The sequence below is a fragment of the Acomys minous genome (genome assembly GCF_964271855.1).
Source record: "Acomys minous genome assembly, chromosome: 2".
NCBI lineage: Eukaryota > Metazoa > Chordata > Mammalia > Rodentia > Muridae > Acomys > Acomys minous.
This window is the reverse complement of record NC_140484.1, coordinates 121,243,158-121,261,428: the sequence shown is the minus strand read 5'-3', so window position 1 is coordinate 121,261,428 and position 18,271 is coordinate 121,243,158. Positions and strand designations below refer to the sequence as shown.

General features: G+C 37.7%; 1 protein-coding gene across 4 annotated transcripts in view; it reads right to left on the bottom strand.

Annotated features, from left to right (window-relative positions):
* GRM5 (glutamate metabotropic receptor 5) overlaps positions 1-18,271 on the bottom strand; it is an 879,135-nt gene that overhangs the window by 16,523 nt on the left and 844,341 nt on the right. For 3 of the 4 annotated variants that reach the window (XM_084773380.1, XM_084773379.1, XM_084773381.1), the window contains one exon: positions 12,372-17,281. The exons of the other annotated variant lie outside the window; for it this stretch is intronic. In XM_084773380.1, the coding sequence (XP_084629506.1) occupies positions 16,393-17,281 (889 nt within the window). In that variant the 3' untranslated portion in view covers positions 12,372-16,392. Of the gene's footprint in view, positions 1-12,371; positions 17,282-18,271 lie in introns of those variants that run through there. 4 annotated transcript variants of the gene reach the window in all.

The window sequence follows — 18,271 nt, the reverse complement described above, 5'->3', positions numbered from 1 at the left end:
AGGACTCTTCTAACTTTGGAATCTAAAGCATTTTCACACTTTCAGAGACTAGAAAACTAAGCAAATGAGGGAGTGGAAAACTGGAGAGTGGCATAAATAATTGATATACAAGAACTTCAGCACCAGGGCTCAATTTTCTAGACAATACTCAGTATCAAGAAGAGTCTCCAACAATCTGTGAAGGTGAAGTGGAGAGCAGCTAATGTGGGGGAGTCAGAGGCTGAGAGAAGGTCTGGGAGACTCGGGTACTGGCTGCATCCATGCTCAGCTTGGACGTGTGATAGTTGTTCTTCCTTTGTTCACTACATCTAGTAGGAAGTTTCTAGGAACCCATGTGTTCACCATTTCATGAGGTAGATACTGATAGACTAACCTTTTACAGAAGAGTATGTATGCTTTAGTTTGGGGCCTCCTTCCTTGAGTTGCCTTTGGAAAAAGCACAAAGTCAGGAAGCAGAAAGTACAGACTCTTTGGAGTACCTGTGGATAGTGGGGGAAAAAAAAACTATGTCTCTAACACATACGTAGGAAATGAATATAAGCAACAAGGATCTTTCTGCAAAGACTCTGTGCTTGAGGAGCTTGTGTGGGTGTAGAGTAACACAAAGGAAATTTGAGTGTGATCAGTAACTACCTGAGGGCCCTGGGGCCATGAGATGAGGCCACCGCTCCAAGATGCAGGCTAGTAAAGGCCAAACACCCTGGCAGAGCGTGAGAGTGCAAATCCCAGACAAACCATTCATCACTATTATCATCTACTATTACACTTATTTATTTATTGCTCTGATATTTATTGTCCACACAGACGTTAGTAGAGGCTACATTACCATGAATGTATCAGGCCCAAGTGTGCCAGACTCATTTCTAGGCAACGCGGGGAGACATGATGACGCATACCACAATTCACTCTTTCACTGAGAACATTTCCAAGTTGGCAACCACATAAGCAGACATTAATGCTATTTATTCATTTATTTATTTATTTTTAAGTGATAAGTCATTTGGGACCATTCTGTATTACTCTCTCCAGGAACTAAATTGGATAAGAGAAAATTTCAATTCCGATTCTAATCTTCTAAACCATTTGGACCTGGGTGTCACGCTGACCTTGGCCTGCTAATTGCTGTGCTCTGTCTCCCCAGATTCTTATCTAGTTACAGGGTTTGAGCCACCTGTCAGCACGGCAAGCAGCACTGAGGCTACAGAAAGAGGGAATATTGTATGTGAATGTCACTGGGGCTGCCCTGCCATTAGAGGAGCTAGTGTGATTATATATATATACTAAGCAAGTAGAGGATTCAGATCAAAGGGAAGCAGTGTACTGGAGTAGAAAAGCACTGGAACAGAGCCTGAAATTGTGTCCTGTCTAATTCATGAGCTTTTAGTTTGAATAATTGGCATTACATGGGTTCTATGTCTAGATACTGGCACATACCACATACTCAATCCTTCTTTTTCTACGTCCTGGCTCTTTCACAGACTATTGTGGCACTGGGTAAGCAACAGGACTCTCTGAAACTACTTCTTTAAAGAAAAGAGGACTACCTGAAATGAATACATTTTAGAAACTATATTTCCAAGCACAATGCGAAGTGTTTAATATCAATTTATATACAGAGAATGCCTTTAATTGTGCATATTTATTTTCATTCATTGTTTTCATAGTTTTAGTTCTTAGGTATATACTACAGCTGAAGACATTTTGTAACGAAAACAGACAGCTCACCTGTGTGTTCTGTTTTAATTTTAATGATATGCAAGTTTAACTGATTATGCCAATTTTCAGGAAGTTGTGGCTGCAAAGATAAACAATACATGCATGACTTTGGATATTATAAGCTAGGATAACTTCAATATTTGTTAATGGGTAGTCTCCTTAGGCTTATGCATGGGGCACATTATTAGAGGGCCGGATGCCTATTCTTTCTTATTGTTTCTCATAGAGAAAACTGTCATTGTTCTAGGCAGCTATGAAGAAAGAGAGTGTTGACTCTCAGTCCCAAGGCTGTAGCACCATTCAAATGTATTCTTCTGTCCGGGAAGCTCTTAGCCAGTGTCTCCCACTGTTACAAGTCTGTGATCATTGCTAGTTAGTTACCTAACATTGCTCATGCATTTGTAACAATTCAACCACTAACACCTTTCAAGAAAGCATTTTTCTTTTTGTTTTGTTTTTTGCATTATAATTTTTTATTACTTCATTCATATCACATCTCAGTTGTTATTCCATCCCATGTATCCTCCCATTCCTCCCTTCCTCCTGCTTTCACCCTATTCCCTTCCCCTATGACTGTGACTGAGGGGGACTTTCTCCCTCTGAATATGATCCTAGGGTATCAAATCTCTTCTTGGTAGTCTGCTATCCTTTCTCTGAATGCCACCAGGCCTCCCTATCAAGGCGACATGATCAAACATGGGGCACCAGAGTTCGTGTGAAAGTCAGTCCCCACTCTCCACTTAACTGTGGAGAATGTCCTGTCCCTTGGCTAGATCTGGGTAGGGGTTTGATGCTCTCAAGTAAGAATTTTGGATGTGTGGTTTCCTACTGTAATTTTTTCCTTTCTCTCCCTCTCTCTTGAGTCTGAAGACCATTATCCACTGCCTATTGGACATTATTAAGTGGACAGTATATCTATCAGTATTAACTCTGTTTAAAACAGAAATCATCCAAAAGTTGTGTTCCTAACAGCAGCAGTATTCTTCAAAGCACTGATACCACTCTCTGATCTGTGCCAGACACCTGGTGCAGAAAACCTAGACCTCTCTGTCTTATTCACTGTATGGACGAGGTCTCTAATTTATATCAATTCCCTCTTTCAGAGCACATTCTGAGTATACTTCTTCACCACCCGTATAGTTACCGCTCTCATTATTTCTCAAGCAGATTACCATCTGCCCTGGTCTGGCTGCTTCTTCCTTCTCCCCTCCCCCCCCCACCATTTCCATTTCATCTTAACCAATTTCTGAAAAACAAAAATCTGCTTCTTATAATCTAGTCAACAAAGCTTTTCAATGACTCTTGATACCTTTAATGCCTAGTCATTTTTGGATAATTAATATAATGACCTTTGTTTTTGTTTTTGTTTTTACTTTCTCCTTTTTTTTTTTTTTTTTTACCTTCTGGGCTGTTTTCCTGATACTTCCTTGTAATAACCCTATAGTTCAGTCTTACCAACCCCCATGATAAAGGCGACTGAACTTCACTCTTGTGCTTTATATACACTATATCATCTGCTAGGAATATCTCATATGACCTGTTAAGTTCTGAGTCCAGTATCACTTTCTCTAGGAAGCCTCTCTAGACAACCCCTCTAGACATCTTATTTGAGCACCTACAAGCTTTTCCTGGGGTCCTTGTTCTTCGTGTGATGTCATATCCAAAGCCCAGTGCTCTGTGTTCTCCTGGATGAAACAATACTGCATTGGACTGATCTTTCCCTATCAACAATAGAAGAGGAAGTCTAGATGTTAGACAACAAAAAGTCTAATATCTCCATTTGCTGTCACTGGTGAAACCATGGAACAAGGCCTCAATTGGGGGCTACTCTGGAAGAAAGCATATTGGTCAACTCTCATGTGTGATAGCATGTCATAATGGGAATGATTGGTAGATCTTTGGAATACAGGAAAGTTTGGGATGCCAATTGCTCTGCCAACTATGCCTTGGCTTTGGAAGAAGAAAAGTCCATAGAGCTTTGTAACAGAGAATTGCTTCCTCAGTAGTGGGAGTGAATCATCAAGTGCCAGAGCCCAATGTGTAGAAAAATACTGAAATACTGGCTTCACATTTTGTTTTTGAGCCACTGTGAGAATTGAGGTGCTTTGATATGCTTGGCTTTTTGAGAGAAGATTTTTGTTACATTGCTCAAGCCAACCCTTTACTCCTGAATTCAGCTGTAATAATCTGTTATCTGCCTGGAGGAGATTCTTCCTTCTCAGCTACAAGTAGCTGAGCATGCAGGTGTGTCTCACCACCCCTTGATAGGATTAATATACATATCGTTTATGATTGTGTTGTCTGCCACACAAAAGTTGTCTTTCTTGATTGCAAAATCTTTTTTCTCCATGTAGATAAAATATGAAACTTATAAGGCAATTGTAACGTTTGGTGATTTTAAAAACTAAAATAGGGGTTGTATTGAAAAAGTTTCAAAATACAGTGAGTAAATTCCATTTATAATGATATATAACTTTATAAAATCTCTTTATTGGCTTAAAAATCATGATTTCTGGTAGTAATGATTAAGAAAAGAGTTTTATTTTGAATTGCCAGAAATATATACATATATACATACACACATATATGTATGTGATATATATATATATATGATATTTATCCTATGGTAATATGTATGCATACATAGGCATTTCTAGCTTATAGTATTTTTCTTTTCATTTGAGAACCAACATGTAAAATCCACACATCTACTGTAATTAGCTGGTTAAATTTAGCTTATTCTGGTCCTTCCTTCAAAGACACATTCCAATGGAAGCCTTTCACAACTCATTTCAGAGCCATAAAAGCTGGTCAAAAACTTGCCACCACCTTCAACTCTTGAGGAAAATCTACAAATAGTAATTTTATCATTCACTGGCTGAAACCTAGAATTTAGACATTCATCTTGACAAATACCAGGCATCCACAAACAGTTTTCTGTCCAAGTAAATTATATATAAAGGCAATTTACCATTCCATTTATCCAAATGTTTATTTTTAAAATAAATTATAGCTGGAAGAATAAGGAATGACAAAACATCATTTTTGTTCATTTCCTGTCTAGATGGAATGTAATTTAATGATGGGTTGAGATGTCACTACATAGGCTGGAGAGGTGGCTCAGCTGTTAAAGGCTAGGCTCACAACCAAAAATATAAGAGATGTCACTACATATAATGGCAGAACAAATTGCTTTAGTGGCTTTGGCAGACAATTATTTAGAGTTTAAAAAAATCAAACTGCTTATTTTATAAAGTTATTGGTTTACCTATAAATGAAATCAGACATGTTAATGTGCTGAAAATTGGTCCAGAGCTTTGAATGTCTACTGCTGTTTAGCAGGCTGGATGAGGCATCACAAGCCCACACTTCTGTTTCTAGCAGCTGTGCACTCTGTACACTCTCAGAGGGCTTTGAGCTTCATAGAGTTAGGTATATAGTTTTTCTTAGTTATTCATAATAGAAAAGATGGGGAAACAACCTATATGTCCATGATGGATGCATGGATGAAAAAATATTATTTATATGTAAAATGCATATTTTGTATTATTATTATTATTATTATTATTATTATTATTATTATTATATTAGTATTAGGGGATAATAAATACTATTAAAAAGAAGGCAATATTATCATAGCAGCAATATGTTTGGTAGATATTGTGAGTAAAATAAGATAGGCATAGGAAGACAAATATTGCATGACTATACTTACTTGAAGTATCTGAAAGAGTCAAAGTCATAGAAGTAGAATTTGAGAGAGAGATGCCCCCTCCCCCAAACCTGAAGAAATGAAGACATAGTATTTGATGGGTATAAAGGTGTAGACTTACAGATGAGCCACTCTGTTAGTGAAACTCTACTGAATAACTAAAATTTTCAGAGGGAGAGTCAGTGCATGTTAAATGTTATTACTACAGTGATTGATTGATAGTCGAAGTATTAAAATGGATGCTTCTGCTGCCCTAATGGGATAGAGGAGATTTTTGGCCATTTGGAATTGTTAGGAGCACAGATGAAGTGAGACAGCCATTTCACCAGAGAGAAGAACGAAGAAGTCGAACAGAGCAGGATTTTCCAGAGTGGAGGAATCTAAACCTAGATCTGAACATGTGACATTACTATGGCTGTCATGGCTGAGAAGCTGTCATCGATGCCCTGTCTCCTTGTGAGCACTTCATCAGTACTACTGTTAACCAGCTTACTAAAGTATCAACAGAAGCTCTAGTAAAATGTAAGTGGTGGCCCTTTCCTGAACGTTCTGTTGCCTTCCTTGTGACGGGGGTGTCCAGCTTCTTGTGCTTGAACACTCTCTTTCACTTTATCTGTTTACTTTGCTCCTAATAATCCTTTGAAAATTTTGCTCTTTAGAAATCTTTCTGGACAGTGTTATGAAATATTGTCCTCAGTAACACTTGTGCCTGTGTTTTCTTCTTTCGTTTTTCTTCAAATAGACGGTATTCTTTTTTTCCCATTTATTAAAAATAGATTTTCCCCTCACATTATATATCCTAATTATGATTTTGTCTCTCTCTACTCCTCCTATTTCCTCCCCAATTCCTTCCATCTGTATCCTCCCCTTAGTGTCTCTTACTAGAAAACAAACAGGCTTCACAGAGATTATAATATAAAATGGTATAATATAATGCTAGAATATAAAAAACTGACAAAACAAACGAAAGGAAAATAACTCAAAAGAAGGCTTAAGAAAAAGAGACCCACAAATTTGCACTCAGGAATACCATAAACACACTAAACCAGAAGCCATATGATAATATGTGGAGGGCCTGGTACAGGCTCGTGTCGGCCCTGTGCATGCTGCTTCAGTGTCTGTGAGTTCACATCAGTTTGATCACGTTGACTTAGAAGGGCCTTGTGTCTTTGGTGTTCTCCATCCCCTCTGGCTCTTACACTCTTTGTGCCTTCACTTCAGCAGAGTTCCATGACCCCTGAGGGGACAAAGTTGATGGGTGTATCCCATTTAGGGCTAAGTGTCCCAGAGTCTTTCATTTTCTGTATAAAGTTTGGCTGTGGGTCTCTGTATCTGTTCCCATCTGCTGCAGAGAGAAGCATCTCTGATGATGGCTGAACAAGGCACTGATCTTAGGAGTCATTTTTATTGTTACTCTAGCTTGCTGGGCTATCTAGTCTCAAGAACTTGGTCACCCAAGTAGTGTCAGGGTCAGGTATGGGTTCCATATTGTGGAGCAGTCCTTAAGACAAGTCAGATATTGGTTAGTTACTCCCACGTGATTTGTGCCACTTTGCACAAATCGTATTTTGCAGGCAGGACAGCATGTTTCCTCTTTGGCAGGTTGTTGAGTTTTGTATCAAAGTTCTAGAATGTAGGAGTGAAGTCTCTGTGTAGGCATCAGATGTTCAAGAAGTTGTGTAGGTGTTGCCTCCAGCAATAGGGCCTGCTGTCACTTTGTGAAGAGCAACCTTCAGGCAGCAGCCTGGGTTGTTTGGAGGTTCCCATGGATTTATTTAGGCTAAGAACTCACTTAGATGTAACCCAATCCTGGGACTGTAGGCTTTAATGAAGGGAACCCTTTCTGTTTTTACAGCTTTAAAGTTATTACAGCTTCAACTTTGTTTAGCGGTTTGTCAGCTGGTTTTCTAGTAGTACCAAAGACAAAACTGTTCAAAGTCACACAGCTGTTGTTTTCTTTTTTCTTTTGGTTTGGTTGCATGCCTCTGTGTGTGTGTGTGTGTGTGTGTGTGTGTGTGTGTGTGTGTGTGTGTGTGTTATTAAGTTTAACATTATATTTCCAGACGGTCCTAGATTTTATGTGGATCTGCAGGTAAATTTGTCAAAATGAAATATTTTATCTACTTAACTTTTATTTGTTGGAGTTTTTCCTAGACAGCTAAACATCATATTAAATCTTCCCGCTTTAAAATGGGCTCAAATCTTGGTTTTCTCAGAGCAGTGCAGATGTAAATAATCCAAATAATGTCACTGTCGCTTAACTCTTTGCCACTGTGAAAGTCACAGGCTGGGCATATGCAGCACACCTCCTACCCTCCTGAGTTTGTGGAATTCTAATATTTCCTTACTAAAATCGTGGTTGTTTCAGGGTTCCTGTATTATTTTTTTCCTAGTGGAAGAAAATTTATTCTGTTTTAGTTGCTAATATTCTTTGTAATAATTAGAACTTTCTATTGATTTCTGTAGCATCCTAATATTGTCTTACATTAGTCATGTTTTCATTTTAACATGCCAAGGATGGATGTGTTGATGGACTTTCTGATGATGACATTTACACTCCCAGGACAAACTATCCTGTTCATGATGTATTAGTAGTTTATTTAATCTCACAACGTTAAAGACTGAAAGCAAGTAGTAGACATGGAATTATGAATAGAATATAAAGCAAACTTTCTTCTAATTCTAATTCTGTCATGCATACTTTGAGTTTGCTGATGGACAAGTACATAAAGTATATTTGATGCTGAAAGTGTAAAATTTCATGTAAAACGTCACAATTTTTGTTCTGAACGCCTATTCTAACTATATGGAAGTTCATTGAATTGTACAGACTTAGGCTCTAGTTAATTTTGGAATGTGACATTTTTATTTACTTGCAAGTTTTTATAACAAATCTTGTTAAACATTTTATACTTTGGTGCATACTCACAACTTATATAGAAATCTGTTTATGGGGCTTTGTCAGAATACCCTTCTCTTTCATTTTTATTTTTATAGCAAAGTTATGAAAACCTCAGGAAAATGTGGTAGTTCCAGGTGTCCCCACACTGCATTTACATGTCATGTTAAATTTTATTGTTACAACCTTAGGATTGTATTTTTTTTAAGTAAGGTCACTTTAAATTACCTTTTATAATATTTACTACTTATTGTCATACATTATTTTTTGTTTCATTTTTGTAATTGTGTTTCTTAACAACTATTCAATTCATCTGCATTTTAAAAATTCATTAGCATGAAAATTTACCTGTTTCCTCCTCCTTCTCTTCTGCCTCTCTCTGTTCATTACCAGGGTTTGTGGTTTGGTTCTTTTGCTTTATTAGATTCAAGAAATGTTTTTTAATGTATTTTGTCCTTATAAATGAAAGGACTGGTGTGAGTGATACCTTTAAAGTTTTTTTTTTTTTGCCTTTTGTTTTCTTATTTTTTTCTTGTTTAAACAGTAAGTATATTTCATTATTATCATTCATTATCTTCAATCATATAATTGATTTTTGAAAATATATTTAGAGAAAAATCACATTCTTTGGAGTGTTCTTCAATTATTTGACAATGTACGAGACTCTCCTGGAAGATTTTAATCTCCTTATCTTTTATTTTTGAGATTGGTTCTCACTAAGTAGCCTGAGTTGGCTTCAGTCTTCCATTCTTCCTGACTCAGGCTCCATGGTACTGGGATTACAGTGTGTACTACCATTATCAGCCTGCTAGTGTTCATTCCTAAGTATGCTGTAACTTCAGCTAGAAATTCTCAAGTGAATGTACTTGTGTTGGATATATATTTCTCCTTCCTTCCTTCCTTCCTTCCTTCCTTTCTTTTTGTCTGCCTTTCTGTTATTTCATTTTGGGAGCAAAATGAGTCCAGTTAAGCATCATTGGTTAGTCTCTTCCTGTTTTTGTTACTTAATTTTTCTCAGTTTCATTTCATTTTATTCTCTTGGTTGTGTAATATATTTATTGGTAAGGTAATTTAAAGATTTCAGGTGGCTAATTATTCTCCTCTTTTGTTTCTGTGTTTTGTATATTTTGAAGCTTAGTGATAATCACATGCTGGCTAATAGCTGTTTTATCATGTAATATTTGACCCATAAAACATGCATTTTGACGGTTTTAATCTCTTTATGCTTGAATTTCTTGTTAAAAGTTAATATTCTTTTGCCTGCCTTTGTTTATTTAGCATTTGCTTCTGTTACCACTTCTCATGAGTCAGGCTTGTGTTGGCTGATGATACCATTCTGTATGCAACATTACCTAGTCAGATAATTGCATCATTCTTTCTTTTGGGTTTCATAATCTGCTTGTTGGCCTTGTAATCATAAACACTTTCTTTAAGGGACTCATCTCCATTTTGTCACATAAGAATTTTGCCTCAGCCCCTTCATATTCTTTAGGATATCGATATTAAATTCAGCTCTTTTTATATTAAAATAATAGGTATTGGTCCTAACTTCTCTCATTTTGGTGAGCTCAAACTAGCCAGGATGGCCACAAATTTTGTTTCTGATTTTTCATGAGCTTCTAGATTGTACATTTATCTTCAAAAATAAGAGATTTCTCTGTTTAGCTGGCTGGATTCAAGGCTCTTTGGTAGTAGGGTGCTGTACGTGGAGTGTGGTGGGATGTAACAGGTTAAAGACCTTAACTACATGGAACAGGATGAGAATGAAGTGCAGCACTGAGAAAGACTTCCTGGGGTCTGGACGGTGCCTACTGGAGAAGAGGAAACCATCGCCATCTTCACTCTAAATGTTGCAGAAGATCCTCATGGAAGTAGAGAGCAAGCCATTTTGAATATTATTGAAAACAAGTGTACGAGTTTAGAATTTTGTATTGTAGCATTTTCAAAGTATATTCTAGGAACATGTGGTCTCTAGTGACAAATTTCATTTATAACGCACATATTTGCATGTGAAGGATTGGTGCATTCGAAGGTGAATACAGTAAATTATTTGGAATTATTCTCCTTCTGAAGTTTTTAAACTGAAGAATTTTTAAATTAATTACCGGTTGCAGTTTAACAGCTCAGAAAAGAGAATTAAATAAGTACTTTTGTGGGCATATCTTTCATATAATTAATAATATAACATCTATCTAACTAGGACACACTAATATGTAAAGTTTACTTTTTAATGTTAATAAGTAAGAATATAAGCTAAATAAGCCAAATATTCTCCCTATGTATAGACATGAGATAACTAGATTGCTTATAAGTTGACTCTCACTCAAAAAAACACACCCTAGTTAAAACAAGTGCCCTTGATCTGGAGTAAAAAAAAAATCTTTTTTTTAAGACAGACTTTATCTTTGTAACTTTGCTGTCCTGAACAAGCTTTGTAGACCAGGCTACCCTGGTATGTGCCACCATTCCTGGCTACTGTACTTCTATCTAGGAATGTAGGAATGACTTCATTCTTGTGGAGTTTATGGATTAACAATAATTAAAAATAAAATTATGGTTGCTGCTTCTGAATTTCAAAATATCTTGCAAATAATAAAAATTATTATTTTCATGTTTAAGGAGATAGCTTTGCAAATACATTCATAGTTCCATACTTAACCATCTCCTTAGCTGCCCCTGGCAAAAAAGTAAATGTTTTGAGATTTTTTTCCCCTAAAACTAACCATTCATGCATAGCATAGGAAAAATACTGACACAATAGTTCTAAAGTATTAAGTAGAAATCAATGAAAAAGTCTTTTTTTGTGTGTGTGGCACTCAGTATCAAATTACTAACTTGTCCTCAAAAGACAATTTTAGAATTTCATATTAGCTCATTCAGTATATTTTCTTTACATCTTACTTTAACTTTATAAACAACTTGTTCTACTTATACACAAGATTGAACACCACAAATTTAAACTGTCTGTGGACATTAGCTATATGCTAAATGTATTGATACTAATGCCACAAATAACAGCTTCTGTATATCAAATAGCCATCTGTGTACTGAGAGTGTGAGAAATGAAAGACACATCATATTTTCCCTCTTTTTTTTTTCTTAAAGAAAAAGGAACTGAGTTGTAGAGAAATTAGTTTAAAGCTTTCTAAAATATGATGTTGTTAGGATGATAAGCCTGGCTTTATGTTGACTGCCATTCTGTTTGCTTCAACTGTATTTGAGTGGCTTTGTATGGTTCTGTTAAAGCAAGTCGCTCTTAAATTGTAAAAGATAATTTTTTCTCTATCTTTTTTCGGCTGTCACATTTTTAGGTCAATTTTATAGGAATGGCTTGCTAAAGAATAAAACATAATAAATGGCAAAGTGTGACAATGTAGAAATGGCTTCTTGTTAAAAATTAAATATACTTTTTGTAATAAGCATATGCATTCATATTGTTTGTGTAAATTATGTCTTAGCATAAATAACCAATGATTGTAAGCACAAACAGGATATATATTTAAAATCTATCTATCTATCTACACTTTATAAATCAAGTCAACCATATGTTCTGCCTTTGCATTTTCACTAGCTAGTATTCAAAATATATGTGTTTAGGAGTCAAAATTAAAAGAGGTTTTGACAGTACTTTTCTTGGAAAGTTATATAGATATGAATACCTACCCACCCACACCCACCCACAGAATTACATACATGTATATATGGACCCACAAGTAAGTATGTAAATGTGTCTACCAATTTACACACATACACACACATAAGTACCTTGTCAATTTTGTATGTGTAATATTAATACCATCCAGACAGATAATTTAAGTAATACTCCTCTAAGTTGTGTTCCTAGCTATAAAATCTATGGTCCCTGTGTCATTATCTTAAATAAATATATTTTTAAAGGTATGTAGAGGTCTTCGGAGACTGCATCTATGTTTGGTTTGGGGTTGGTTTGCTTCAACTTATTATGCAGTGATCATAACTCAAATGTGTGTGTGATTCTCAGAAAAATACCTTTAGGACAACATTTTAAGCATTTGAGGGGAATAATTCTGAAGTCATATCATAGTTTCTTTTTTAATATTTTTCAAAAAGTAACTGGCTTCACAAACACCAACTATAACGTGATTTAGACAACTGAGAAGCAGGCAAGTATATATTAAAATGCTAAAATAAAACACATTTATACAAGTACAAAGCGAAACAATGCTGATAAAAATGTTAAAATTTATGAAAAAATCATTTGCAATTCACATCAAAATAATTTAACATTCTCTATTATTTTAATAGTACAAGCTGCAACAACAGAAAAAGAACAGATTGTGCACACAGTTTTAAAACCAAATCAGTTCTGAGTGCAGAAAAATTAAGTACAAGCACTTGTAGCCCACACAAATATTTTAGTATTGGCACCATCTTTCTAAACATCTATATTCTATATAGATTTCTAATTACAACATCACCAGCAGCTGCCATTGAATTCTAGAAAGACACACAATATACATAGTATATTTGTTCACATTGGGAAGATCAGTGAAATCCAGCCAACTGTTTTTATACATGCCCCATTCTTCAATAAATATTAGAGATTCTCCCAGGCCTCAAACCCTCTTCAAAGCAAATTCTGAATTAACTTTATGCTTTCACTGATCTGTATTTTTTTCACAGTATAAAATTGTAAATGGTAACTATAGAGATTCTGACAGCTTGAGGGTTATTAATAAGCTGTTGCTAAATGTGAACTCATATAATACCTTTGAAGTCTCCGGATCATGTACATTTTGCTGGGAGACTGGCACAGAATTTTTTTTCTTCTTTTTCTTTTTTTTTTCTTAAAAAAGAGTGTTTAATTCCTGGTTTGGGAGTCATAGACTGCAGCCGAGCCATTATACAATGCATTTACAGTCATAAATAGCTCCAAGTCCTTCTGATCACTTGCTGGTATATCAGTCATTTGAAAAAGACTAGTACGTTCAAAGATTAGAACATTTGGAGATTTGCCTTGTCTTCCTCCTTTGTACCTGTCAATTTTCTAATGAGTTTCCTGTCCAGATTCACTTCCTGTTCCCTATGTCTAGCACCAGCCACACAGTCTTCTTCAGCTTACTCTCCTCTTCTCAACAGGAAGGTGAGAGGACCTTTTAGGTGACAAATGCAATTAAACCAGGTCTTTTTCCCCCCCAGGGCTGCATTCTCCTTCAGGGTACTTTACTGGTCTTTAGCATTCTCACCCTTCCTTTTAGTTATGCAGGTTCCAACGGATTTATCACCGGGTACCAGGAACAGATTGTTAACAGGGAAACTCAGTAAGAACAGGTACCCAAATAAATTGGGAAGTTTATATCCTAGCCCTAAACTAAATATTCAGTTCTGTTTATATTATAGTTATTACTTGGAACCTGGTATTAGAATTGGCAAAGAGAGAGTTAGCATCATTCCAAAATAAAAGAATTCAAAGATGTATTATTGGCATGTGCAATATACAATTTATTCATTAAGATGGCAAGTGTTATGGAAACATAGAAGAAAAATAATTTAATTTCCCTCTAATTGAATAAATAATTATTATCACAGTGAACTATGAAATCACAAATGGATTATAGATGGGACTTGCATTAAATTTGAATTTCTAGTGCAATTTCCTGATAACACAGTAATTTTTTAAAAGAAAAAAATGTCATGGAAATCATAGAAAAATAATTTGTTGATGACAACTGTCAAAGGGATAGAACTTACTGCACATGAAAATAAAACATAAAACCAAGGTAAAGAGTCAATGAAACAAAATTTACATCTAGACACTAACCCTATGTAAATGCCTCATTTTTTATGGATACAAAGGGGCTTGGACATCACTGGGTTTTCAGGTAGGATCAAACATTTGCTTTTAATGAAGCTATGTAAGTTAGCTAGATTTCTTTTCTGTTTCAAGAATCTCATTACTATTTGGGTTCATACAGCTCTGATAACGTTATTTTCAAATCTGATTTAGGAAACTTGATTCACTTTATGATAATATGTTCATGAATTATTGTTAGCCTTTAAGGTGTTATATGGAGGATATGATTTAAAATTTCAAATAAGAACAGGTATCAGAAAAGCAATGGCAATAGCTTTTGTAACCTTAAACACGTAAAACTGGAAAATGACAGATTATGCCAATGAATAGGCGTCCAGTGTCAATTTCTTTTTAAATCAGATGATAAACAAAAAACAAACAAACAACCAGGTAGCAACCAAAACCAACCCAAAAATGACAAAAATATTGAAATAATAATTTTAAAGTTTCATTTAAATTTCTCTCTGCCAAAAATATACTTCTGTCTCATGGCAAATCTTTCTCATAAGGCTATCTTTAGTATAAGGCTGGGTCAACTGAACTTTAAATTTATAGAATACCTCTTCCTTTTATTACTATCTTTATTTAAAATTCAAGAACATTTGGTACCTGAGGATTGCTGCAATGGGACCAATAAAAAGATGACAGTAGATTCAGGTCTTGAGTTACAATTTCTATCTGTATGAGCCCACCAAAGTAAATATGTTTTTATTGTAACTCTAAAACTCTTTTCTGCAGTATTTAAAAAGTGACAGTATGAAGTGCACAAAACCACATTAATAACTATTTTAAAAAGTAAAGGATTAGTAATTGCTTTGCTTTTTTTTTTGGAATGGCTGAGAAAGACTGTGGTTGATATTAAGGTTCCTCTGTTTTAATATTCTGTATTGCTTTGAAAAAAAATCTACATTTGTCATAGTTCATTGTTGTTCCATACAAGCAGCCAAGAAAAGATAAAATCATGACTCCTGGGCATAGCAAACCATTTGCTATGCTGACTTTCCTGTGTTGAGATTCTGTTATTTATTATTATTATTATTTTCAACAACAGTCCCTCCAATTGTTACATCTTCATTGGGCCTATGGACCACTCGTCCAGCGGTGGGACTAGGGGCAAAACAGCCACCAACAACAGAGGATCTCTGTGTATCAGGTTCTCAAAAGAAAGGAATGAGGAAGCTCATTGCTTGTCTTGCTATTTTAGCTGGCAACACTAACACAAGGGCATTTATAAGGAGGAGTGCCTGTGTTATCATTAAAGAGAGCCAGGCTATAGCTCACGAATTATTATTACAAAGAGAATTCCCAGCTACACGATGCACCCCAGTGAGGGAATTACAAAACAGTGTTCCAGAAAATATTTTTTTGTTTTTGTTTTTGTTTTTGTTGTTGTTGTTGTTGTTGTTTTTTGCTACTCCAGTATTGATTGGCAACATGGTGAAATAGTCCAGAAATCTTCCACTGGTTTTCTTGGTTAATGGAGGTGAATCTGAAATAACTAGGTGGAATCCAGGATGCAGGCTTTTGAAAGAGCATTTCACAGCCCGATTGGAATGTCTCTGCTTGAAACTCTCTGTACATCAGCACAACACTCACGACCACCCATTTGTGTTACTCAGGAGACTCACAAGCTCAGTAAACACTGGACCCTTGTTACTTTTAGCTTTTCAAGGTCTGCATGGAGGGACCAGGGAAGGAAGGAAAAAAACAAAACAAAACCAAACCAAAAACAGAAAGGTTGACTTTTTTGGTCCCAGATTTTTTTTTTTTTTTTTTTTTTTTTGAGTTTGTTAGAAAATGTACATTCAGTGTTTGGTGAATCAAAGACTCTTCTGGGAAAATGAAGTAAACAAACAAAACTGTCTACAGTTGCTTATTAACTCCACTTTTCACCATTTAGGGTGTTGCTTCACACTGTTGCTGTCTCAGAGCAAAGCACTTGGTAATTGTAACTGCTTTCACCCACTTCTGGTCAGCACTCCAAAAACAGAAGCGGTGTTTCTTAAAAGCCCATATTTTCTAAGGCCACTAGAAGATATTCTGCCAGAAGATGTGTAGTTGGTGTCGTCATCGGCTGTCGTGAAATAGCACTATTGATCTCGCATCTCCACCGTGTATGCCCTTGGCGTCTTTCACCTCAGGTTCTGTTAGGGTGACTATGGGTGTCACTGCGCCCACTTGTGAACACCGAGGTCTGCTGCTCACGTCTATCCAAGGGAAGTTTCCAGTGGCTCACAACGACGAGGAACTCTGCGTGTAATCTCTGATGATGAGAGTGTCATATTTGGGAGAGGAAGGGATGCAGAGAGCTGATTCGGAGACCGGGGAGTTTGGGGTGGTGCTCCCGGAATCCACCGAGTCCCTGAAGGGTGATGGTGGAGTGAGGGCCACCAGCTCCTCCAGGTCCGGTTTGTTTGGGGCAGCCTCAGCTCCTGTGGGCGTCTCCTGAGCTGGTGATGCCCCCGTGGCCGGCTGAGCTCCTCCAGTCACCTCAATGGCCGGCAGTGGCTGGATCTCTGCGAAGGTCGTCATAGTCGTGGGCAGCTGGATCTCTTTGGGGATCAGGTAGGAGGAGCAGATAGGGGCCCCAGCGGGTCCTGGCGCCGCTGCGGTGGACAGCATCATGGAGTTGAGCTCCGTGATGTTGGCGGTGAAGCGGGTCACCACACTGCTGATCTGCTCCATGAGAGAGCCCTGGGATGAGCTGCTGCGCGCCGCGGTCTCCGAGGGCAGCGAAGGCGCGTCGTCGTCTGTGCGGCCCGCGGAGCCTGCGAGGTGGCTCAGTGTGCTGATGGGCGAGGGTGAGCGCGGCCTGGCAGTCGCCGGGTAGCGCTCTTCGGCCTCTCCCACGTCGTACAGCGCTTTGGGGCCCACGTCAGGCGGCTCAGGGCCACTTGCCACCGCGCATCCTGCGCTAACAGCGCCTGCTGCCCCAGGGCTCGAGCCACCAGCCGCCCCTGCACAGGGCCCTCGGCTCTCGGTGCTCTTTGGGAAGGGTTTGATGACAGCAGTCTGGTTGGGGTTCTCCTTCTTGTTGATGTGGACCGACAGTCGCTGCCACAGGTGTTGCCCCCGGCTGCTCTTCTCATTCTGGGCCCACGTCACAGATTTTCCATTGGAGCTGTGAAGAGAAGAAAGTGAAGAGGTGACTCAGCATATGGCCTACCGGCTTTCCATATAGCTTCCCCAATGGTGGGAGGTGATGGGGACACTCTGTAGTCCTTGAAGAGATGACCCACCAGGACAGTTTGGGAAGAGATTGTGCTTTTGGCCCTGCTATTACAGCGAAGGTACCAAGTATTAAGATAAAGGACCATTTGTCGGTATTCTGCTGACGTCACCACGAGCGCAGTAATGTTCTAGGCTGCAAATGCAGATGTGGAGGTTGGCACCATCATGTTGTGTGTAGAAAAGCTTGGCACAAAGCCACAGGCTTCTTAGGTTTCGCAACCTCCAGATGGGAATATTAATTAAACCAAGACCTCAGCTCACCAGCAGTTAAGAGAGGGAGGGAAAGGCCAAAGAATCAGGATTATCAGGTAGTAGGCAGTGCTCAGGCTCAGGTTTTTTTTTTTTTTTCTGCAGGTGGGCACATACACCTAGGGACTGCTGTGTGAACTCCTGACCTTAAGCATAGTTTTCTTTAGTCTGGCTTATCTGCTGGAAAATATGAACTTAATGAACACACACAAGTTTCTAATTAATTAAAATTTTCTACACCACAGGAGTTCTTCTGATAAATTTGATTTTAGGCCTGCAACATGAATAATAATTCCATCAGAGAAATTGTGGTGTATTGCCTTGAGCACCAGTACAGCAATCTAAAATTAGGGTTCTGATGAGTGTTGCCTGCCTGACATGAGGTTCTGAAGGCCTTCTTTTCCCCTTCCTCTCCGAGGCAGCTCCCTCTGCTCTGGACGCTACTCTAATGAAGATGGAGACCATGCCTCAACTTCAGAATCTTCTTCCTTCTTTCTGCCAAAATGAGAGGTAACCACCATGCTGTAGACTCCATCCTAAACATTATGATGGCCAGAGGATATTGCCTGTTTTGCAGGGATAGCTCATGGGGCGGGGGGGGGGGGGGGGGGGGGGGGATCCTTATGTGAAT